Source organism: Doryrhamphus excisus, chromosome 3 (assembly GCF_030265055.1).
Source record: "Doryrhamphus excisus isolate RoL2022-K1 chromosome 3, RoL_Dexc_1.0, whole genome shotgun sequence".
Lineage (NCBI taxonomy): Eukaryota > Metazoa > Chordata > Actinopteri > Syngnathiformes > Syngnathidae > Doryrhamphus > Doryrhamphus excisus.
The window spans coordinates 30,139,965-30,161,681 of NC_080468.1; the positions used below are offsets into that span (position 1 = coordinate 30,139,965).

At 47.8% G+C, this 21,717-nt stretch overlaps 5 protein-coding genes across 6 annotated transcripts; 2 read left to right on the top strand and 3 right to left on the bottom strand.

Annotated features, from left to right (window-relative positions):
- Positions 1-3,192: 3,192 nt before the first annotated feature.
- On the bottom strand, positions 3,193-5,087 carry nots (nothepsin). Its single transcript, XM_058066026.1, has 9 exons — positions 5,029-5,087; positions 4,770-4,950; positions 4,546-4,669; positions 4,285-4,400; positions 4,015-4,214; positions 3,810-3,935; positions 3,602-3,746; positions 3,429-3,536; positions 3,193-3,369 (listed from the first exon to the last, which is right to left on the bottom strand). The coding sequence occupies exons 1-9, from the start codon at positions 5,085-5,087 to the stop codon at positions 3,193-3,195; spliced, it is 1,236 nt and encodes a 411-aa protein (XP_057922009.1).
- A 207-nt stretch (positions 5,088-5,294) lies between these two features.
- cct2 (chaperonin containing TCP1, subunit 2 (beta)) lies at positions 5,295-9,229 on the bottom strand. Its single transcript, XM_058065804.1, has 16 exons — positions 9,095-9,229; positions 8,257-8,331; positions 8,121-8,186; positions 7,929-8,040; positions 7,782-7,858; positions 7,603-7,715; positions 7,047-7,249; positions 6,876-6,976; positions 6,675-6,802; positions 6,503-6,606; positions 6,304-6,423; positions 6,110-6,238; positions 5,936-6,039; positions 5,778-5,877; positions 5,557-5,698; positions 5,295-5,488 (listed from the first exon to the last, which is right to left on the bottom strand). Exons 1-16 carry the CDS (start codon positions 9,095-9,097, stop codon positions 5,458-5,460), a joined length of 1,608 nt encoding a protein of 535 aa, XP_057921787.1. The 5' UTR covers positions 9,098-9,229; the 3' UTR covers positions 5,295-5,457.
- A 1,623-nt stretch (positions 9,230-10,852) lies between these two features.
- LOC131124888 (protein SCO2 homolog, mitochondrial) lies at positions 10,853-11,971 on the top strand. The gene is made up of 2 exons (XM_058065852.1): positions 10,853-11,043; positions 11,124-11,971. Coding segments are annotated over exons 1-2 (792 nt in total). The 5' UTR covers positions 10,853-11,042; the 3' UTR covers positions 11,915-11,971.
- Positions 11,928-18,780, bottom strand: ncaph2 (non-SMC condensin II complex, subunit H2). Its single transcript, XM_058065790.1, has 20 exons — positions 18,762-18,780; positions 18,532-18,660; positions 17,276-17,411; positions 17,104-17,202; positions 15,158-15,219; positions 15,024-15,090; positions 14,904-14,960; positions 14,747-14,826; positions 13,796-14,027; positions 13,663-13,731; positions 13,516-13,588; positions 13,349-13,450; positions 13,241-13,285; positions 13,087-13,157; positions 12,888-13,002; positions 12,760-12,825; positions 12,648-12,688; positions 12,460-12,561; positions 12,242-12,391; positions 11,928-12,164 (listed from the first exon to the last, which is right to left on the bottom strand). The coding sequence occupies exons 3-20, from the start codon at positions 17,381-17,383 to the stop codon at positions 12,027-12,029; spliced, it is 1,677 nt and encodes a 558-aa protein (XP_057921773.1). The 5' UTR covers positions 17,384-17,411; positions 18,532-18,660; positions 18,762-18,780; the 3' UTR covers positions 11,928-12,026.
- Positions 18,781-18,862: 82 nt separating this feature from the next.
- socs2 (suppressor of cytokine signaling 2) lies at positions 18,863-20,420 on the top strand. Of its 2 annotated transcripts, none has more exons than XM_058065854.1 (3): positions 18,863-19,087; positions 19,383-19,579; positions 19,655-20,420. In XM_058065854.1, exons 1-3 carry the CDS (start codon positions 19,005-19,007, stop codon positions 20,125-20,127), a joined length of 753 nt encoding a protein of 250 aa, XP_057921837.1. In that variant the 5' UTR covers positions 18,863-19,004; the 3' UTR covers positions 20,128-20,420. The 2 variants fall into 2 exon arrangements, with proteins under 2 accessions (XP_057921837.1, XP_057921838.1); XM_058065855.1 differs by having other exon boundaries at positions 18,915-19,150.
- The last annotated feature ends 1,297 nt before the right edge of the window (positions 20,421-21,717 follow it).

Below are 21,717 nucleotides of genomic sequence, written 5' to 3' on the forward strand. Positions count from 1 at the left end.
CTAGCTAAACTAGCCTTTACAGCGTCATGCATGCTAGCCACTGTACTTTAAAGCAGCGACACCGACAGTAAACTTACTCGCAAAAAACCACGGAATGTCAACTTCGCTCTTTTGTGGCTCGTCCCAAGTTTCCTTAGTTGTTTGTCTAGTTTCCCGCGGAAAGCGTACATGTCCGAGAACAGCCAGGGAGTCTCGTGTAGCCGCAAGAGGCCGAGCGAACTGATCCTGGACCCGCGCTTCCGGCACACGATGCAGAAGTAGGAAGTGTGTCACGGCTATTTCCTGTTAGGTTGGGAGTGAAGTAAGTATACCGATATTGATTCAAATTGAATCAATAAATACAAAAACATCAGCGGGAGACAACAGTGAGAACTATATTACCCATGAAGTGGCTGCAAATTTTATTGACATTTTAGACAAACATCCTCCAGTTTCTTTACCTGCACCCTGTGATTTTATTGTTGATGATTTTTACAGTAAATTAAAGACAGCCATCGACATTGGTTTTAAAGAAAGTCCCAACTAAACATGCTATGCCGTGGAGAAATGAAGAAATCAAAAAACTGAAGAGAAACTGCAGGGTGGCAGAGAGAAAATGGAGGAAAACAAGTTAACAGTAAACTACCAGATATACAGTGAGCAATTAAAAATATATAATAAAGCTCTGAGAAACGCAAGAAATTTCATTTTTAGCAGAATAATCTCATCTCACAAAAACAAAAATCAAAATCCTTTTTCACACCATTGACCATTTAATAAATCCGGATTCAAGCAAATTCCAGCACACTCGAACAAATGGTCCACTTCAGAGGTAAAATTGATTCGACCAGATCCACAATTTTAGGTCATCGGAATAGTCATTTTAATTCAGTTGAATGTCTGTTTTACTCTGAGGAAACACTGGACAGTTTTGTCCTGGTTGATGTCGACATGCTTGGTAGAGTAAGTTCCCAAGTCAAACCAACAACCTTTTAGACCCTATCCCAAAGTCACTTTTTAAAACACTGTATGGATTCTTTGAAGTTGAGCTTTTAAACATTGTCAATTCTTCTCTTCAGACAGGCGTCTTCCCTGCAGCTTTTTAAACAGCTGTAGTGAGGCCCCTTCTGAAGAAGAAACACTTGGATCCCAGCATTCTTAATAATTACAGACCTGTATCCAAATTACCATTTTTAAGTCAAATTTTAGAAAAAAATTGTTTTTATTCAGCTGAATAGTTTTTTTTAATTAACCATTCAATCTTTGACAAGTCTGGTTTTAGGATGAATCACAGTACAGAGACTGCACTGTTAAATTGTTTATGACCTCGGTGCAATTTGGACACACACAAGCGTTCAGTCCTTGTGCTACTGGATCTCAGTGCTGCTTTCGGACACCCGGTTGGCCTCTCTGGCACTGTTCTTAAGTGGTTCACAAGGATGTGAACCACTTCGAGAAAATTCATGGTAAGCTTGGATACATGCTCCTCAGAAATACATGAGATAAAATGTGGTGTGCCCCAAGGATCAATTTTAGGCCCCATTCTTTTTAATTTATATATGCTCCCACATGGCAGTATCATCAGAGACATGGGATCAATTTTCACAGTTATGCCGATGACACACAGCTGTATATTTCCATGTCTCCTGGTGACACAGGTCCACTTGATACATTTTTAACTGTATTTCAGACATCGAATCTTGGATGGCAGAAAATGTCCTGCAGCTCAACCAGGATAAAACTGAAGTTTTAATCATCGGTCTTGAGGCCCAGAGAGTGAAACTTTTACCAAAATCTCCAAACTCCGCCCGCTCCTCTCTTTCTGGTCTTCCTAAAAGAAACATCACAAGTCTACAACTTTTACAGAACTCAGCTGCTCCTGTGCTGACAAGGACCAGAAGGCAGGCGCATATTACACCAGTTCTAAAATCACTGCATTGGTTCCCTCTATTTTTCAGGATCCATTTTAAGGTTTTTAATTTTTAAATGTCTTAGGGGTTGTGGGCCTTCTTATCTTTTTGAATTGCTTTTAAGTTATGAAACCTTGTGGACCCTCAGGTCTTCCGACACCGGCCTGTTATGTATTCCCAGAGTTAAAACACGAACACACGGTGAGGCATCTTTCCAGTTTTATGGCCCCCGTTTGTGGAACAGCCTGCCGGAGGACCTGAGGGCCGTAGAGAATGTTGAGATTTTTAAAAATAGGCTCAAGACCCGCCTATTTAATTTGGCTTTTAACTCATGCTCTTAGTACACTCTTTTCTTAACCTTTGAACTTGACTTTTATCTAATGGTTATTTTATACCCTATACCTTTTGTTTTGGATCTTAACCAAATGTTTTTATATTTTTACACATGTTTATTTTAGTTTTTATTAATGTTCTTATATATTTCCCTTTTTATGTCTTTATTTTTATATATACTTTCTATATTCTTATTTTATGTTTTTTTTATATTTTGTATCCCATATATCCAGTGTTTCCTCAGTGGGAGCTCTCTGATATAAAATATACCCATTGATTCATTTGTATCATAATTGTTTGAGAGAAATAGTGTCTCAGGGCCCTAGGCCATCTCCGGGTACTCCGGTTTCCTCCCACATTCCAAAAACATGCTAGGTTTGTTGGCGACTCCAAATTGTCCATAGGTATGAATGTGAGTGTGAATGGTTGTTTGTCTATATGTGCTCTGTGATTGGCTGGCGACCAGTCCAGGGTGTACCCCGCCTCTCGCCCAAAGACAGCTGGGATAGGTTCCAGCACCCCCGTGACCCTCGTGAGGATAAGCGGTAGAAAATGAATGAATGAATAAACATGACAAAATTAACAGTGTAATAACATGACCAACAAAACAAAAAACGGAATATGCATGTATATATATATATTGAAATATTTATCTGTATAATTATCTGTATAATCTGCAATAGCCATACTATAGTCATTTATATCCCTGTATATATCAGATATATATATATATATGTCCATTTACAGCTCTATTCTATTTCTTCATTTATTTACTTTTTTTTATAAATTTAAACTTTATAAATTTGCACTTCTGGTTGGATGCTAACTGCATTTTGTTGCCCTGTACGAGTGACATGAGAAATAACAACAAAGTTGAATCTAATCTAATCTAAATATTTACTTCAGTGACATAGTGTGAGAATGTAGACGGACGCCATTGAAGTTATCTTTATTGATGACAAATCAGACTTTAATGGTCAGCTGGATGGCGAGCCTGCGCAAAACCAACGCGGTCCTGTCCTCTGTCGAAGACGCTGTAATACTCGCTGAGGAATACATCTCCCAGAATCCACAGGGGGCCTTGTGGCGAGACAATGTCCACTGCCTGGAAGCCGCTGAAGCACAGCTCTCGGTCAGCCAGCATCTCCTAAGGGACACGCGTTTGGTCACCTGACAGGTCACAGCGGGCTTGATGCAAGACAAAACCATGCTGACCTTCCTCACGTAGCGCTCCGCCGTCAACATGTACCCCATCCCGCCCAGGATGAAAGTGATGCGCGGCAAACTGGACACCCTGGCGCAGTCGATGAGGAACTGCCAGTGCACACAGTCAGTCACGTGACCTGACGGCGTGATGATGTCACCCCTAGACCTCTCACCTCGCCGATGTTTGTGGGCGTGGCTCCAATCAGCTGCTGAAGGATGAGGATGTCATTGGTTGGCCCGGCGATGAGGGAGGTCCCCGTGTCCACGATGGCCTGGCAGCCGCGAGGACAGAAGGAGCTTACACCTTGGACCTCCACGCTGGAACACGCCCACACAGCGTGTCAGAACGCTGACCTTCAGACGCTGCCAGGGGGCACGCACCTGTCCATCTTGATCTGCCAGTAGCCTTTGGCTGTGACGGGAAGCCACGCAATCGGTCCGTTGTACAAGGCCTCATCAATGCCGCCAAACACCAGTTCCCCGTCAATGCCGCCGCCACTCGACTTCCTACCAGCCACAAACGTCTCTCTCTCGCCAAAGCACATTTTTACTAACTGAGAAGCTCTCTGGTAAGGTGAGGCCTCACCTGCTGAGGTAGAAGGAGAAGACAGGCGCCTCCACCCCCTTCTGAGCCATCATGTTGTCAAAAACGGGGTTTCCCAGGATCTCCGCCAGGGGTGGGTACGCCATCCCCAGAACGCCATCGAACCTCGCCAGGACGAAAGTGGAGCCGGGCTCGTAGACGGACTCGCCAAACTCCTGGCCGAGGACGGTCATGCCCCCCACCTGTCAAAGACCCCTCAGAATAGAACAGCCTAGACGAGAACAGGCTAGAACCAGACAGCCTTGACCAGACCTTCAGCGTGTCTCTGGCCATGACTCCAAGCAGGTGTCCCGATCCATAATGGATGCCAAAAGTTCGCCCATCATGGCGAAATGAAGTCGACTCGAATGCTCTGAATCGTTTGTGCAGTGCTGTGTACACACACACACACACACACACACTCACACTTGTCAGTGGTCTCTTATCATTAGATGTGGTCAAGCTGCTCTGACCTCCTCAGTGGGGAACACGTGGAGGTCAAACTGTGTGTGTGTGTGTGTGTGTGTGTGTGTACGGTACCGCAGGCCTGGCTGACACAGTATGACGATGGCACCCACAGGTCAGCTGAACCGGTGTCAAAGATGACAGAAAAGTTCTGTTCTGGAGTCCCAAGGCTGATTTCACCGTAGTACTGAGCCTGACACACGCACACACACAGCATGCTTGGATGTTGTGCAGCATCGACTGTAAAGCCACCATACGTGACGGCCAGCATTGCTCATCATCGCCACACGTACGTCCATAAAGTTGTAGAGCTTCTCGCTGGAACGTTGGAGGTGCAGGGACGGCGTTCCGGCAGGGAAGCAGTGAGCGTAGCGGCGGCTGAAGGCGTCGGGGTGGTGATCCCGCAGGAAGTACTGTAGCTGACCACTGGCCCGCAGCTGCGAGCGAATGGAAGGCGCCCGCCTCAGTGGAACCCTGCAGGAACACCCCGCCCCAAACATCTTCAACACCAGTGAGGGTCTTTGAACGCATCACCAGGTGGACCTTTCTCACCTGAGCAGGGCCCAGCTGGCGCACGTGCACAGGAGAAGCAGCAGCAACAGCCTGACCATGTCTGCCTCGCTCGGTCCACCGCGGAGTGACTGCCAGTGAATGCGCATGAGGTTATCAGACTCCACGTGCACGCTGGCTGGACACAGCATGGATCAATACGTACACGAGTAAGAATGATTTATGTTCCGATCAACTGTCAATGTTGATAAATGCTAATATAGGATTCCATAGAGTGATGTCATAATTAAGACACTGGACAACAAAACTAACAGAAAAGTTCATTTATTTGTATGAACAAAAAAAAAAATCCACATTTTTGCAAGCGATGCTAAGTGGCTAAGAGCAAGCGCTTCAGTTAGCACGTTTCTGAGGAGAACTACACAGTGGAGATAAATAAAGACCATGTCATCCATCTTCATCTCGCTTCCTCTAACAGGGATGGTGGTCTGGAACTCTCTTCCTGCAAACATCAACAAGGTGTCAGTCCACATGGGCACCGCTGCTTCTTTCGACGTGCACGTGACTGACCTGGGAGCAGCTTTGATGATGTTGTCCACCCTCAGGATCATCTCGGCGGCCTCTGAGGCGCTCAGCAGCACCTGACGTTTCACCTGGAAGGACTCGGTGATGCCCAGCTGCGCCATGTCGCCCACGGTGCCCTCAGACATGTCTGCAGGTCACATGCAGATTACATGGGCCGTGCGCCTCAATAGACTGACAGGAGAGGCTGTGCGGAGGCGTGGACTCACTCAAGCCGGAGGTGGTCTTGTTCTCCTGGTGTGCCGCCCGCAGTTGAGCCACCAGGTCGGCGCTGTCGTAGCCGGCGTTGTCGGCGATAATGGTGGGAAGCTGAGGAGAAAGCTGAAGGTCAGCTGACGGGGAACAAGACAATGATTTGATTCCTTACCATCATCAGGGCTTTGGCAAAAGACTCCATGGCGACCGCCTCCTTCCCTGGCGTCTTATTGGCCAAATCGCTCACCACCTTGGCCATCAGCATCTCAGAGCAGCCTGACAAGACAGCAGATTGGCGTCAGAGGTCACGTGTCAACGCTATGCTGCCTGAAGGGGGCGTCGGTACCTCCACCGTAGACTGTGCGTGGCTCCTTGACGGTCTGCGCCAACACGCACAGGGCGTCGTGCAGCGAGCGCTCCGCCTCGTCAAGAATCTGCTGAGTCGCTCCTCGCAGCACGATGGTGCACGCCTCACCTGGGAGGTCAGAAGTCAGGCGAGTGTGTGGACGTGCATGTGTGCGTGCGTGCGTGCGTGCGTACCCATGGCCACGCCTGAGAAGTGGATGAGTGTGTCCTCGCCGATCATCACTTCCTCGATCAGCTTGCAGTGACCCAACTTCACCAAGTCCGGATGTTCAAAGGTCGATGTGATCTCGCCGCCTGCACACCACACACACACACACATTTGATACACACACACACACACACACACACACACACACAGTCATCGTTCATGTACCTGTGACCAGGGCCAGGCGCTCCACGCCGGCGAAGTCGGCGTGTTCGATGGCCATGACGCCAGCCTGAGCAAAGAGCTGCTCGGGGTAGTTGTAGATGAGCTGCCTGCACCACAGAAGAAGAGCAAGAGGTGAGGGTGTGGCCACAGGAGAACAAGAGTCCATGGACGTCACCTGTTGATGAAGCAGTTGATGCCGTGTTTGAGGATGCGCTCCACCTTCTCCTTCATCTTCTCCTTCTCGGCCAGCTCAATCTCGGCCACCTTCGCCGTCGAGTCCACGCGAACCCTCGAGCCGAAGATCTGCGTCACAAAAATCATGTTTGCTCTGCTGAGGTCTAAGAAGATGAGGAGTAAAGGGGCGGGAATTACTCACCTTGATCTTGTCTGTGTCCATGCCCGTGTTGGCGATGAGGATGTTGGCGTTCTCCAGCCTCTTGGGTTGGTTCACTCCGATCTTCTTGTCCAGCAGGAAACCTGAGGAAGTACACGGTCACGTGACTGCTGCTGGGGCGAGCGATGGCACGGGCCATCGCAGTGCGCTCACCTTCGTCCAGGTAGGAGTCGGTGAGGCTGCCGCCAAGCTTCTTGATGATATGGATGGCCTCCAGGTTGCCCGAGCCTTTCAGCCTCATGACGGCGTCCACGGCCAGCTGGGAGAAGTGGTCCTTGTGGTGAGTCAGCAGCTTGGACGACAGCGTGGTGCGTGCGATGTTCAGGAGGTCCTCCTGGAAATGGGCCGGGTCATTGCTATGGAGACAAGGAGGGGCTATTAACATACACAGTGTTGTGATAACCGATTTATTTTGTCACACTTAAATGTCTCAGATCATCCTGCCCCTTTACATTTGGTGTAAAAGTAACACCGCATTTCAGAAAAAAAGACCATCATGGCGATGGTAAAATATGGGGGTTGCAGTACGGTGGTATGCGGCGGTTTGCTGCTTCGGGATGTGGCATGAATTATGCAGTCTACCAAAAAATCCTGAAGGAGAATGTCGATTTTATGTTCAGATGTGTTAAATATTTGAATAGGTTTCAAGATCTGAAACATTAGCGTGCGACAAACATGGATGTTTATGTTGAAGAGCAAATAGGAGCACCTGTGATCCACAGCCGCCTCGCGCAGCGCCTCACGAGCCGCCTGTGTGGACTTCCTCCAGCCTGAGATGATCGTCTGTGGGTGGATCTTCTTGGCGATCAGAAGCTCTGCCTCCTATTATCGTGAACGAACGCAAAGATGGTCACGGGCGCTCATTTTGTGCAACATTGTGCTTTTTACCCGAAGAAGCTCGGCTGCCAGAACGGTGACGGACGTGGTTCCATCACCGACTTCGTCATCCTGGACTTTGGACATGTCTACAAAACGCACGTGTTAAATCCTGTTGCCACGCCCACCACAGGGTGGACACCATGCGTCTTCACTCACCAACCAGAACTTTAGCGGCCGAGTTGTCCACGCCAATGGCCTTCAGGATGGTGGCGCCATCATTTGTCACCGTCACTGTGGCGCCTTTCCCGCCTCCCAGAAGAATTTTATCCTGGCGATAACAGCACAGACACGGTCACACAAAGCAAACGCCAGCTTATGGAGAACAAACAGATGCAATAAACGCCTCACCATGCCCTTAGGTCCGAGAGTGCTCTTCACCAGATCCCCGATGGCGATGGCGCCCACAAAAGATGACTGCAGGTACGACACATACAGTTTAGCAAACTATAACAATGACGGTAAAGAGTTGGCAGGAGATACACACCAGTCGAGCAGTTTCAGCTTTCTCCTCATCAGCTCCATGCTTGAAGATGTTAACGGGGGCCATGGACAGGGACGCCTGCAGAGACATCACCAACATACATTTTATTGTACTTTGAGTGACTGTAATAATATCAATACATTCTATTTATGCAAATGCAGGTGTTTTCTGGTACCGTAGACAAAATGTTTTTAAAAAAAAATCAAATGAACTACTTTCATGCCGTTTTTGAATCCTGAAAGGGTGTGCCGCAAATTTGGAGGCCAATAAATCCGAGCTACATTGAACGCAGCATCATTCATCCTGGCAAGCGCAAGAAGCTTTTCCACAAAGTCTAAAACACCTAAACTGAATACGGCAAGAACACGTGATAACAGAGCAATAAGCGGTATGTGTGTATGTGTTTATGTCTCCACGTTATGTGATTGTGCTAAGTCATGTTCTTTCCCGGCTCGCTGACAGCCACCAAGGCAAAACGACGAGCTAAGCTATCACGCTAACCAGCAGTGACGCGAACATACCAAACAAAGGACAACAAAACACCCAAATTACATTCTTCTATCAACTCGTGGACATTTCACTACTTCCCATGATATTTAAGGATGTTTAAAACCAGCTCTGAATCAATAAAGTAAGCGGCTTGAGCGCACATAACGCCCATGTGCTCGCCGGCTAGCTCCGCTAACGGTGAGCACAACCACGCATAAAAACAAGCAAACATAGAAGTAATCTCTCAGAAGGATCTGTCTGGCTGTTTATCAATAATTTGACTGTGACGCTCCATGGTGTCTTCAGTCACATTTGTGTGATAACATGGCCAATAAATTAGCAGGAAACTCACCATTATGTGCTCGGCTGTGGCTACGAACGGCAGAAGGGCTGGACAATAGATACGCACTGACGTAAAACGGTGACGCAGTTACGTAAAACACGTACGGGCCGCTGGCCTCAGTCTTTAATGGACTTCCTTTGTTATTTCTACAGAAAAACATCATTTGCTACTGCGTTACGACACATTTTATTATGTTATCGTTTAAATTTCATGGTATGTCGTTTGATGATTTGAGACGTCTACATCAAAGAGGACCTTTTCCACCTGTCCCCTTTAGGCCCCACCTACGGCCTCTGTGATTGGTTGACTGGACAGGGAGGCAGTAGATGTGCATGGGGAACTTCCTGAAATAACTGCTGACCCAAGGTCTGTAGGAGCATGAACACACAATGACACTCTGGTATGCCTTATTTGTCACGTGACATGAGGTGATGCGGCTCGCATGTGCTACCTGCCGACGCGCTGGCCGAGGCTGAGGAAGCAGAGGTTCCTCCGCATCTGTCGGTTCTCTTCTCTCTGCAGGAAGACGGCTTCTTGCTTTCGTTGTACGTCGACCCGCAGAGACTCTCGAAGGCGTTCTTCGATGGAACCCAGCTGGCGAAAGACAGTCACACAACCGGTGTTGTCATTGTATGCCATCAGGCAGCGCTGGCGGGGCGCTGTGTGAGAATGACCTCCTCCAGCAGAGTCCCGCGGGCCTCCACCTTTGGATGAGGAGACGTCCCCCTGGCCCCCTGCTCGTCTTCCTGTTCACGACTCACGCCTGCTGCGGACGGCAGGAAAGAAGAACTGACAGAAAGGATGTGATGAGTTGACAAACGTCCATGTCTAATCACGGCAACGCACACTTGTATCAGGGTATAATACATGTGTCACATAATAAGTGTTCTCCAGTGTCGGCCGGTCGGCTAGCTGCTTTCTAACCTGCGCTCCCCGCCGACCGCCTCCTCCTGGATCTCAGCGAGATGGTGAGCTCCCATCATGCTTTGCAACACACACACACACACACACACACAGCATCAAGTGTCACTTAATGACATGTTCTCAGAGAAGCTGAAAAGAAGACACCATTTCCTCCAAAGACAGTTTCCATGGTGATACACACACTTGGACTTGGTATATGTTCTTTAAAAGAATAAAAACTAATGAGTTACAGCCAATCAGAGAGCTGCTTTTATTAATCTGTGCAGGCGCACACACGCGCACCACAGATTCCAATCTTTGCTTTTAACTCTTAATAGTACACGTCGATCATAACTTTGGATTGTAAAGGAAATGTAAAGGTACCGTGTCTCATTTAGAACTAAATGTGTGAAGTGAAAATATTTCAATTATTATAAGCAGAAAAACAATGCAGGAGAAGCTCACCTTGTGTGTTGTGTCTTGTGTGTCAGCTGTGAATGAGTTAGTAGGGTTAGGAGTCATTCAAGTACTCGCCAACACGTGCTAGTGAGTACTTATTTATTCCAGTTATTTGAATATTTTTTTTTTTAGGAATGAGCAGACTGCCACGGAAAAGACACCATGGAATCTTAACACGTCATTATTGACATATTAGGTTATTAGTCTTAATGCGGATGTTTATTCACATATATTTTATCTCTGAATACATATGCGCATTAAGAATAACAATAATATAATTGAAGAAGCTACTTTTAGTTTATCGGACCCTCATGAAGTAAACATTACTACTACGTTTGTTTACAATGAAGAACGAATTAAAAATAATTGTTTTTCCAAGAAGAAGCGCCCTGGTCTTCAGTCCAGCAGGTGGCGGTAGTGCAACAGTCTGCTCTCGCCGTTAAACGACAAAGAAGAAGACATGCGCTGTGCCCGCCACCAGACAGAGCGAGTTGCTAATGTTAATACAGCGTTAGCAAACAGTGCAGCGGCGCATTTGTTTCAGGAATACTTTGTAACCACATAAGTCGACGAATCTTGTAACATCCGGACTACAAGTAATGTTGCTCTTGGTTCAAGTCGTGTGAGTGTAAAGATATAAAAAAGTAATGACTAATGAATGTGTATCGTGTGTCAGTGCTCAGGTGTATGTCGGCGAGTCTCCGTGGAAGCTTCCTGACATGTGCTCAGGTCCACAAGACGTCCTCACAGGGTCCACTCAGGATCCGCTGTGCTCTGCTGGCGCAGACTAGGTTTTTATCTCAAGGTCAGAGGTCATCAGCCCAGGTCAAGCTGAGGACCCGTGTGGTGGTGACGCTGTTGTTTGGCGGCGGGTTGCTGGCGGCGTGGAGCTTCGTGCATGCAGAGAAGCAGCAGAAAGACCGGAAGCAGCGTTTGGACCAGCTGCGTCAAGTTGCTCTGGGTCAGGGGAACTTCAGCCTCTTGGACCAGAACGGGCGGCGGCGCACCAAGCAGGACTTCCTGGGCTGCTGGGTGCTGCTGTACTTTGGCTTCACGCACTGTCCCGACATCTGCCCGGACGAACTAGACAAGATGAGCACTGTGGTGGAAGCTTTGGACCGGGACCCATCTCTTCCTCCGCTCCAGCCCATCTTCATAACAGTGGACCCGGAGCGCGATGATGTGGGCGCGCTTGCTCGCTACGTCAAAGACTTCCACCCTCGCTTGGTTGGTCTCACTGGCACGGTTCAGGAGGTGAAGGAGGCGGGCCGGGACTACAGAGTCTACGCCAGTGCCGGCCCCAAGGACGAAGACGGGGACTACATCGTGGACCACACCATCCTCATCTACCTCCTGAGTCCTGACGGCCTCTTTGTAGACTACTACAACCGCATGAAGAACCAGGAGCAGATCATGGAGAGTGTGCGGAACCACATCAAGAACCACCGCATGCTGGCCGATGCATGAGCGTACGCGCACACTAAATAAGAAACATTTAATAAATTCAATAAAAGACATGATTAATGTCCCCCTTTTCTATATAGGGGCTCAGTTGTGGGCTTAATGCATAGTGTCATCATCAGGAGGTGTTCGCCGTGGTGGCGAGACTTTTAAACCTGTCAGCAGCTCGTTGTGTGCTGATAAGCGTCAACGCCATGGAGTCCAAGTTCTCCTCCAAACCGTCAACACTGTCGATGGCCACCGTGTTGTCGTTGGCCTGAAATGTGTGGAAAAAAAAAAAACCCAAAACATCAGATGCCATGCTGCTTTGGGATGCCATGACATCACAGTTACCAGCTGTAGCGACGCTAGCAAGAACTTGCAGGCTTCCAAATTGTCCAAGCCGGACACGATGGACGAAAAGGAGTGGCGCTGTCCCACAGTGTTCAACGCCGACACGATTCTATCGCCATATTGGTGGATGTCAAACGGCACGCGCTGCTCCTATGACGGGAAATGGCGTCGGGTGTGAAGAGGTTGCTTCCTGCTCACCGTGGAGTCAGGCTCACTACCTGCAGACACAGCTGGGGCTGCAGCTTGTCCTCCCAGTCTTTGACCCGTCGAGACAACGCCGTCTCCTGCACGTACCCTTGAGAGTTGAGCACCAGCTGCTCCTGGACACCGCCGAGCGGAACACATGTCTCGGTTAAGGTGCTAAAGTGGGCTCCTTAATCTTAAACGGGTGATCGCCAAGACCTACCACACGCAGCTTGACGAGGCCTTCATAGGTCAGCTGAGCTCCTGCAAACAAACACCAACGTCAAGCACAGAGCGGAAAACAAAAGACGACGATAAAGACACAAGGCGCACACCCGACAAGCCGTCGTCGTCTTCCCCCTCGCATTCGACAGGAAGTTGTTCACGGTCGCAGAGGTCCTCTGCGCTTTCAAAGCGACCATCTTAGACACTCTCCATGTATTCAAGCAGAACACTCACACACCTGCATAGTCCAGCTCTCCGAAGCCCTCCACATGCTCCGCCTCCTGACCGTGCGGCCCCGCATCCTCCAGCTGCAGTAAGTTTCTCGTCAGTTCCCCGTCCGTCAGAAACACACCCTAGAAACATCAAGCACGCGCACATTAGCCCTTTCCTGTGATGTTACTGCTTAGCCAGCCAAGTGACACAGAGTGAGCACTGACTTGTTTCCTGTTGATTCTCTTGTGGGAGGTCAGCTTGCTTTTGATGGTACTTAGATAAATATAGTTGAGGTCTGAAAGAAGAAATGATTAGTGATCAAACGGTCAATGTTAGCTAAACTATCAGGTTGGCAAACGCTGTCATGTGACCACGTGCCGATGAACGTGGGCCCCTTCTTCATCTTGGAATCAGGAGGATCATCTGCAAGAACGAGAACCTTTTAGGCAACAGCGCCTCACGTGCGGACGCCACTGGAGGTCTTACAATTTTGTTTGAACCATCGACAGAAGTCCTGCAGGGGAGCCGCGTGCCTTCTTTTCCTCTTCCCTCCGTGGTCCAGACCCATGGGAACCGTGTAGCACTTTCCTGAGGGACAAGCGGATGTCAGACCCGCACAGAACCACCCGTGACCACGACGCCAAACGCCTTACCTAACTTCATGGCCTTCTCGCCCTTCTTGTCGAACTCTGTGGCGTACGGGTCGTGGAGCGTCCACGCGGTGACCTGAAAGGAGGAGCAAACGATGTGGACGGACCGTCGCCCAAACAGATACGAGAGCAAGGGTGAGGTCTGCGTACGGCAGGCAACTTCGCCTCCTCGGCGACGACCTGCTGCCGTGCTCGAATCATGCGCGGTTCACTCTGAACCTGAACGTAAAAAATATGCACGTTAAAGCTTAAAAAGGCACGCTTCAAATGCATCCCAACAAACCTGCTGCCTCTCCACATGCTCCACGTCCATCACATCCTCCACAGGAAGGAAGCTCTCCTTGGCCATGTCTGCAACATCGGCAACAACTGACACGCCAAGGAGCTGCAGGTTCTGGTCTAAGAGAGGTGTTCTAGCCTCAGGGCCCTGATTGAGGAGGATCATGTCCCGGTGTCCTGGGAGGAACAGATTAATCCAGAAGTCCTTCTGGCTGTACACGATTTCACCTTGCCCACTGTCAAACACAAAAAGACACCAGCGTGACAAGGCCTGTCGCAAAATGTCATCGATAGACCTTTTTTCATTATTGTCATGAGGTGTAATTCACATTTGAACCACTAGATGGTACTCAAGTATAGTGTACCTGTGTAGCCACATTAGCTTGACACAGACACAGTCTGTTGTATTCCTTTTGCAATGTAGCTGGGGACACCGTCTGTGCGCGCACACCATTTTGCACCGTTTTGTTTGTACTTGCTTTCCCGACCAAACGACTGTCGGGATGAAGGCTCCGTTGCCCAGGTCACCTCCATCCGTGCTCCCCCCCAGTTGAGAAAGCTGTGTCGATGTTCATGTGCTCACCTTGTTGACTTTGATATTCCCATACTGGGGCTGAGCCGTTCACCTTGGTAACCATCGCTTCCTTGCCTTCATTCATGTTAGCGTATGCTTTCTCAAGAGGCTAATTTGCTGCTAGCTCTCTGTATCCACTCACTCGTAGCCCCGCCTCCACCAAGAGGCCCAATGAGTGGATGCTTCACTCTCTACGTTCATTCCACTAAAACCAATGCATACACAGAGATGCGGAGTGAACACTCTTGTCATCCAGCCTGTCCACATCAATTCATCAAGGGCGACATCATAATCAACTTGGCTTCTTTTTAATTGTATGATTATTGTGCTAGGTCTAAGCTGACACTTCCAGGTGTCGCATGGGTGGAAGACACCACCCACCTGATGAGGGGCAGCTTCTGCTTGTCATGGTTTTCGGGAGCAATCAGAGACGCCGGAGGAAGCAGAGTCACCTTCACCGGCTGACGGGAGAAAAAAGACAGTGTGAGTGACACAAACGTTTGCAAGAACACCGCCGTCGTTTGCAAGAACATCTGACCGTGCACAGGTCCTCCTGGTCCGAGTTGTTCATCACATTGCTGTCCATGAACGAGAACTGCGTGGATCGAGCAGACGTCATTAAAAACTCCAGCAGCAACACCCACTTCCTGTTTCTCACCTCGTCTTCTATGGACATCGCTTCGTCTGAGTGGGAATCCTCACACGCAGTGGCTTGTTTGCTTCGTCTGTCGGGGGAGAGTACATTGAAAGACTGAAAACGTCAACGGTGTCAGTCGGCCTGAAGATGCTCACTTCTTGTTCCTGTCGCTGATGGACTCCAAAGTCTGGTAAACCAGACTGTGCAGCAGCTCCACCTGCAGCAAGGACACTGTCATTATATATATATATATATATATATATAATACACACACACACACACATATATACAGTGAAGAAAATAAGTATTTGAACACCCTGCTATTTTGCTATTTCTCCCACTTAGAAATCATGGAGGGGTCTGAAATTTTCATCGTAGGTGCATGTCCACTGTGAGAGAGATAAACTAAAAAGAAAAATCCAGAAATCACAATGCATGATTTTTTTAACAATTTATTTGTGTGATACAGCTGCTAATAAGTATTTGAACACCTGAGAAAATGAATGTTAATATTTGGTACAGTAGCCTTTGTTTGCTATTACAGAGGTCAAACGTTTCCTGTAGTTTTTCACCAGGTTTGCACACACTGCAGGAGGGATCTTGGCCCACTCCTCCACACAGATCTTCTCTAGATCAGTCAGGTTTCTGGGCTGTCGCTGAGAAACACGGAGTTTGAGCTCCCTCCAAAGATTTTCGATTGGGTTCAGGTCTGGAGACTGGCTGGGCCATGCTAGAACCTTGATATGCTTCTTACGGAGCCACTCCTTGGTTTTCCTGGCTGTGTGCTTCGGGTCGTTGTCGTGTTGGAAGACCCAGCCACGACCCATCTTCAATGCTCTGACAGAGGGAAGGAGGTTGTTCCCCAAAATCTCACAATACACGGCCCCAGTCATCCTCTCTTTAATGCAGTGCACTCGTCCTGTCCCATGTGCAGAAAAACACCCCCAAAGCATGATGCTACCACCCCCATGCTTCACAGTAGGGATGGTGTTCTTCGGATTGTACTCTTCATTCTTCTTCCTCCAAACACGCTTATTGGAATTATGACCAAAAAGTTCTATTTTGGTCTCATCTGACCATAAAACTTTCTCCCATGACTCCTCTGTATCATCCAAATGGTCATATGCAAACTTAAGACGGGCCTTGACATGTGCTGGTTTAAGCAGGGGAACCTTTCGTGCCATGCATGATTTCACATCATGACGTCTTAGTGTATTACCTACAGTAACCTTGGAAACGGTGGTCCCAGCTCTTTTCAGGTCATTGACCAAGTCCTGTCGTGTAGTTCTGGGCTGATTCCTCACCTTTCTTAGAATCATTGAGACCCCACGAGGTGATATCTTGCATGGGGCTCCACTCCGATTGAGATTGACCGTCATGTTTAGCTTCTTCCATTTTCTAATGATAGCTCCAACAGTGGACCTTTTTTCACCAAGCTGCTTGGTAATTGCTCCGTAGCCCTTTCCAGCCTTGTGGAGGTGTACAATTTTGTCTCTGGTGTCTTTGGACAGCTCTTTGGTCTTCGCCATGTTACAAGTTAAAGTCTTACTGATTGTATGGGGTGGACAGGTGTCTTTATGCAGCTAACGACCTCAAACAGGTGCATCTGATTCAGGATGATACATGGAGTGCAGGTGGACTTCTAATGGGCAGACTAACAGGTCTTTCAGGGTCAGAATTCTAGATGATACACAGGTGTTCAAATACTTATTTGCAGCTGTATCACACAAATAAATTGTTAAAAAATCATGCATTGTGATTTCTGGATTTTTCTTTTTAGTTTATCTCTCTCACAGTGGACATGCACCTACGATGAAAATTTCAGACCCCTCCATGATTTCTAAGTGGGAGAAATAGCAAAATAGCAGGGTGTTCAAATACTTATTTTCTTCACTGTATATATATATATATATATATACATACATGTACATGTGTATACACATGCATATATATATATATATATATATATATATATATAGTATATATACATACACACACACACACAACACACACATATATATGTGTGTGTGTGTGTATACATACATAATATGATTATATACATTATATAATGCCTGTCCAACCGAAACTGTACACTGCTGACCTTCTTGCTGTAGATGGAGGCAGAGCCTTGGATGAGTAGCGCTGCCTCTGCAAAGTTCAGGCGGGTTTTGCCATCAAACGTGATGCACATCTCGTCCAACTGCAACACACACACACACACATATCGACAACATGTCCATCAGTGCAAGGAGTTTTCACACCGCCAAAGTCACCTCCTCCAAGTAGTCGTTTAATTCGGACGTCAGGTCGATGTCCCAGTTTTCGGTGAGCTTCCTGATGGGCTTCAGCAGGTGAGTGAATCTGCTCTCTGTGGGCTCCATGAGAACACAACTTGACTGCCAGGCAGCACTGAAATGCATTGGTGAATCGGTGGAGTCATTCTTCACATAAACGTCACATCAAACAGTTTTCACAATAAACATCTCATTTAAAGACTATGGGAGGTCTTCAGGGCGAAACACATCAAACATCTGCACACACACTTACAATGTACTCAAACACACACTGATTTTTGGCACATATGCCCCCCAAAAAGGGGCAAAACACATTAAAAAATCTGTACACACAGACAATTCACACACAGACAGACACACTGATAATGGGTTCACACGGACCAACAGTCACACAGGAGTAGTCGTTTTCTTGTCTGTTTAAACTTAGGTAATTCAGCGCGCGTATAAAAATAAACTCAGTACGCCCGGAAGCTCAGTTCAGTGTAACCGGAAAACACCAGAAACTGAGTTGTGAGCATCAGAATAAAACTCACTCCCGCTAAACATGGTAAAACGCAAAATTAGTTTAAAAGCAAAACCTATAAAATTGAGAACATTATTTTGAAGAGGAAAAATCGGAAGTAGCTGTAGTTGTGTCTTCCTGTAAACATAGTTTTTTACATTTTTATAGGCTTTGCTATTAAAACTTCATACTTGACAGACAGGTATTTTGCGTACATTTACAATCCATAAGAACAAACCACATCGCTTGCTTGCTAATTTTGACTTTTAGCATGTTGAGCACGAGTGTATTTTATTCTGAAACTCAACTCAGGATCCGGTTAAATTGAACTGGGCTTCCGGGCGCACCGAATTTATTTTTACACGCGCACGCTGAATAGCCTAAGTTTAAACAGACAAGAAAACTACTACTCCTGGGTGAATGTTGGTTTGTGTGAATATTATATCTGTGTGTGCGTCTTTATTTGCTTGTATGTGTCTGTGTGTGTACACGGCTTTTTAACGCGCTTGTTTACCCATTATCAGTGTGTGTGTGTGTTTGTGTGGACAGATTTTGTATGTGTTTTGCCCTAAACGGCCTCCCATGAAACCACTGGAACTTTTGATTGGATGGGACGTTAACGTCTAACGTCAATAGCGATGTATAGAAATGGTGGAAACGACTATAACGTAATTCTAGCATTAAGTCAGTGAACACATAAAACCGTAAAAAATACGTGATTATCGTTTCTTACCTGGGTGAGAACTACAACGACTAAAGTAACAAGAGGAATCGAAGTGCCCGCCAGCCCGCCTGTTCGCTTCCTGATTTTCTTCTTCTACGATTTCTTCCTGGCAGACACAGCTGCCACCTGGTGGTCAACCTTCATATCGCACAGGATAACGTAAATAAACAGTAAATATGTCAAAACCTTAAAAGCAGCATATATATATATTTATGTATATATATATATATATACACAACCTTCACTTATTTAATAGAACCGTGAAAGGTGCATTAATGGGAAAATAAATGTGACATTTCTCCTCTTTCTCTCCTCGCCGTCCGCTTCTCTCGGACCACGTGACCAAGTTCCTGGAAAGTTCCTGGAAATACTGCTGCTGTTTTGTTTCTGGCGTGGGTTCTGATCTGATGACCGCAGCATGTTGGGACACGAATCCGACCGAGCCAACGAGTAGAAATAACCAATGAAACATCGACAGCATCATGAATAAAGGAGTTCAAAACAAGCTCGCGGTTGACGACTGGGCGCGCGCACAGAGGACGTTCTGGGAAGTTCGGACCCTCAAGTGAGTCCCGAACGAGGCGGGACCAGAGCCCAACGAGAGACAAAGAACTTCCTGAGTGTGCAGGTTGTAAAACGTATCGTTCAAGTCATGTAAAATGTCAACATTGTGCTTATGGCAAGCTAGCTTAGCTGCCAACAGCTAGCAACGTTTATTATTTTTTATTATTGAAATCTGTCACTGTTCAGCTTTTTACTATCAATCGTGCACTTTCACAAACATGGAATTTATACTTACTTTGTAATAAATTTTATATACTTGTGCTAATATTAAAAATTTGGATGATTTTGTTCTCCAGGGTCATCCTCCTGGTCTTAGTCCTGGTCCTGGTGGTCGTCCCATGTCGGGCCACTGAGGGCTGGACGCGTCCAATGACCTGCCAGTCCTCCGAGGCGTCGGGTGAGAGCAACCCAGGAGTGGGGGCGGCCTCCAGGAGGACTGTGGAGTGTGACGAGAGCCGTGTCTCCTTGGCCATGAAGGAATTGAACAGCACAGGTTAGCCAGGTCGGAGATGTCCGCTTCGCCGCGAAAGGCTCTCGGTGCGTCAGTCTTCTACACTTGTGGTTTCAGGCTGGTACTGGGGAAGCCTGAGTGCCAACCAGGCCAAAGAGATCCTGCAGGACGCAGCCGAGGGAACCTTCCTAGTGCGGGACAGCTCTCAGAGGGACTACCTGTTCACCATCTCTGCCATGACGTCGGCAGGTCCCACCAACCTCCGCATCGAGTACCAACACGGCAAGTTCAAGCTGGACTCTGTGCTTCTGGTCAGACCCAAACTCAAGCAGTTTGACAGCGTGGTCCACCTGGTGGAGCACTACGTCCAACTGTCCAAGACCGGCCACAAGAAGGCGCCCGAGTCTCAGCCCTCCACGCCACGTAACGGCACAGTGCCGCTGCTCCTCACCCGGCCTGCCTACGCCACCATCCCGCCGCTGCAGCACCTGTGTCGCGTCACCATCAACAGAAGCGCAGGGCGGGTCCGGGACCTGCCCCTGCCCAACAGACTAAAGGACTACGTGGCCGACTACACCTACAATGTGTAGCACGATCAGCTGACTGGTTCTGAGGCTGCCAGGACACCAAAATGTTCCATGATCACAGCGTCACATCATTCCACAGCGTCTTTTTCCTGCTTTGTCCAGGTCAAAGGGCAGGTGACTCTACCTTGAAACACAAGCGTGTGTGTGTGGTACAGATGCCGACCATTGTTGTGTCCTCGGCGTTGGGTCCTGATGGACAGATAGCTTGATAGCAGCAGACGTCTGACCTCATGCACAAATGCTGATGATCTGATATTTAAATAAAACAAACGTGACTGTTTGATTTGCTGCACGGAGGACCGGTGGTCACGGTTTGAGTCTCCACTTGGGTTTGCATGTTCTCCTGTTCGTGTGTGCGTTTTTCAGGGTAGTCCACTTTCCGCCCACATTCCAAAACATGTTAATGTTAATTGGCGACTCCAAATTGTCCATAGGTATGAATGTGAGTGTGAATGGTTGTTGGTCTATATGTGCCCTGTGATTGGCTGGCCACCAGTCCAGGGTGTACCCCGCTTCTTGCCCAAAGACAGCTGGGATAGGTTCGAGCACCCCCTAGTGAGGATAAGCGGAGAAAAAGGATGGATTGACTGCAAGTTCTAGTTGTGTCCACACGGGGGCGCCATTCATGAATATCTTCAATAGTCTGTTGAACGCGAGTACATATCTGCATACTGTACGTACTGTGTACACATGCAGCTGTGAGGCTCAATAAAGGAGGGGTGGTGCCCCGTGTATTACAGCGAGAAGGAGGAGGTCCCCTGCAGCCCCCCCTGAGGGCCACAAACTGGAGTGTATTAAGATGTATTAAGTGTATAAGATCTTCTTCTTTTTCTTTGGGCTTTTCCCTTCAGGGGTCGTCACAGCAAATCAACTGCCTCCATCTGGACATGTCCCAACCATCTCAGTCTGGCCTCTCTGACTTTATCTCCAAGGCTTCTAACATGTAATGTCCCTCTGATGTACTCCTTCCTGATCCTATCTATCCTGGTCACTTCCGATGAGAACCTCAGCATCCTCATCTCTGCCACCTCCAGTTCTACTTCCTGCCTTTTCCTCAGTGGCATTGTCTCTAGACCAAACAACATGGCTGGTCTCACCACAGTTTTGTATACCTTTCCTTTCATTTTAGCTGAAACTCTTCTATCACGCATCACGCCTGACACTTTCCTTCCCAGGGCAAGCCTCCACTCGCCTAGCATCTCCGCCTGTTCCCTACTCTCACTACAAATCCCAATTCATTCATTCATTTAATTCATTCATTCATTTTCCCAGCTGTCTTCGGGCGAGAGGCGGGGTACACCCTGGACTGGTGGCCAGCCAATCACAGGGCACATATAGACAAACAACCATTCACACTCACATTCATACCTATGGACAATTTGGAGTGGCCAATTAACCTAGCATGTTTTTGGAATGTGGGAGGAAACCCACGCATGCACGGGGAGAACATGCAAATTCCACACAGATGGCCGTGGGTGGAATTGAACCCTGGTCTCCTAGCTGTGAGGTCTGCGCGCTAACCACTAGCCCACAAATCCCAATGTCATCTGCAAACATCATAGTCCATGGAGATTCTTGTCTAAGCTCATCTGT

Bases quoted from the DNA above. Each gene is read 5' to 3' on its own strand.
- nots (XM_058066026.1), bottom strand. From the start codon at position 5,087: ATGGTCAGGCTGTTGCTGCTGCTTCTCCTGTGCACGTGCGCCAGCTGG. The intron at 3,747-3,809 runs GTGCGTGCCCCC...GGCGTGTTCCAG, and splicing joins TGGCAGATCAAGATGGACAG to CGTGGAGGTCCAAGGTGTAA. The intron at 3,537-3,601 runs GTGAGAGGTCTA...GTGCACTGGCAG, and splicing joins CGCCCACAAACATCGGCGAG to TTCCTCATCGACTGCGCCAG.
- cct2 (XM_058065804.1), bottom strand. The intron at 5,699-5,777 runs GTGAGTCCACGC...TGTGACCTGCAG, and splicing joins CAAGACCACCTCCGGCTTGA to ACATGTCTGAGGGCACCGTG. The intron at 5,489-5,556 runs GTCAGTCACGTG...TGATGTTTGCAG, and splicing joins ATCATCAAAGCTGCTCCCAG to GAAGAGAGTTCCAGACCACC.
- ncaph2 (XM_058065790.1), bottom strand. From the start codon at position 17,383: ATGGAGCCCACAGAGAGCAGATTCACTCACCTGCTGAAGCCCATCAGG. The intron at 13,286-13,348 runs GTAAGACCTCCA...TCGTTCTTGCAG, and splicing joins TCGATGGTTCAAACAAAATT to ATGATCCTCCTGATTCCAAG. The intron at 12,165-12,241 runs GTAACTGTGATG...CACACATTTCAG, and splicing joins TGCTAGCGTCGCTACAGCTG to GCCAACGACAACACGGTGGC.
- socs2 (XM_058065854.1), top strand. From the start codon at position 19,005: ATGAATAAAGGAGTTCAAAACAAGCTCGCGGTTGACGACTGGGCGCGC. The intron at 19,088-19,382 runs GTGAGTCCCGAA...TTTGTTCTCCAG, and splicing joins TGGGAAGTTCGGACCCTCAA to GGTCATCCTCCTGGTCTTAG. The intron at 19,580-19,654 runs GTTAGCCAGGTC...TTGTGGTTTCAG, and splicing joins GAAGGAATTGAACAGCACAG to GCTGGTACTGGGGAAGCCTG.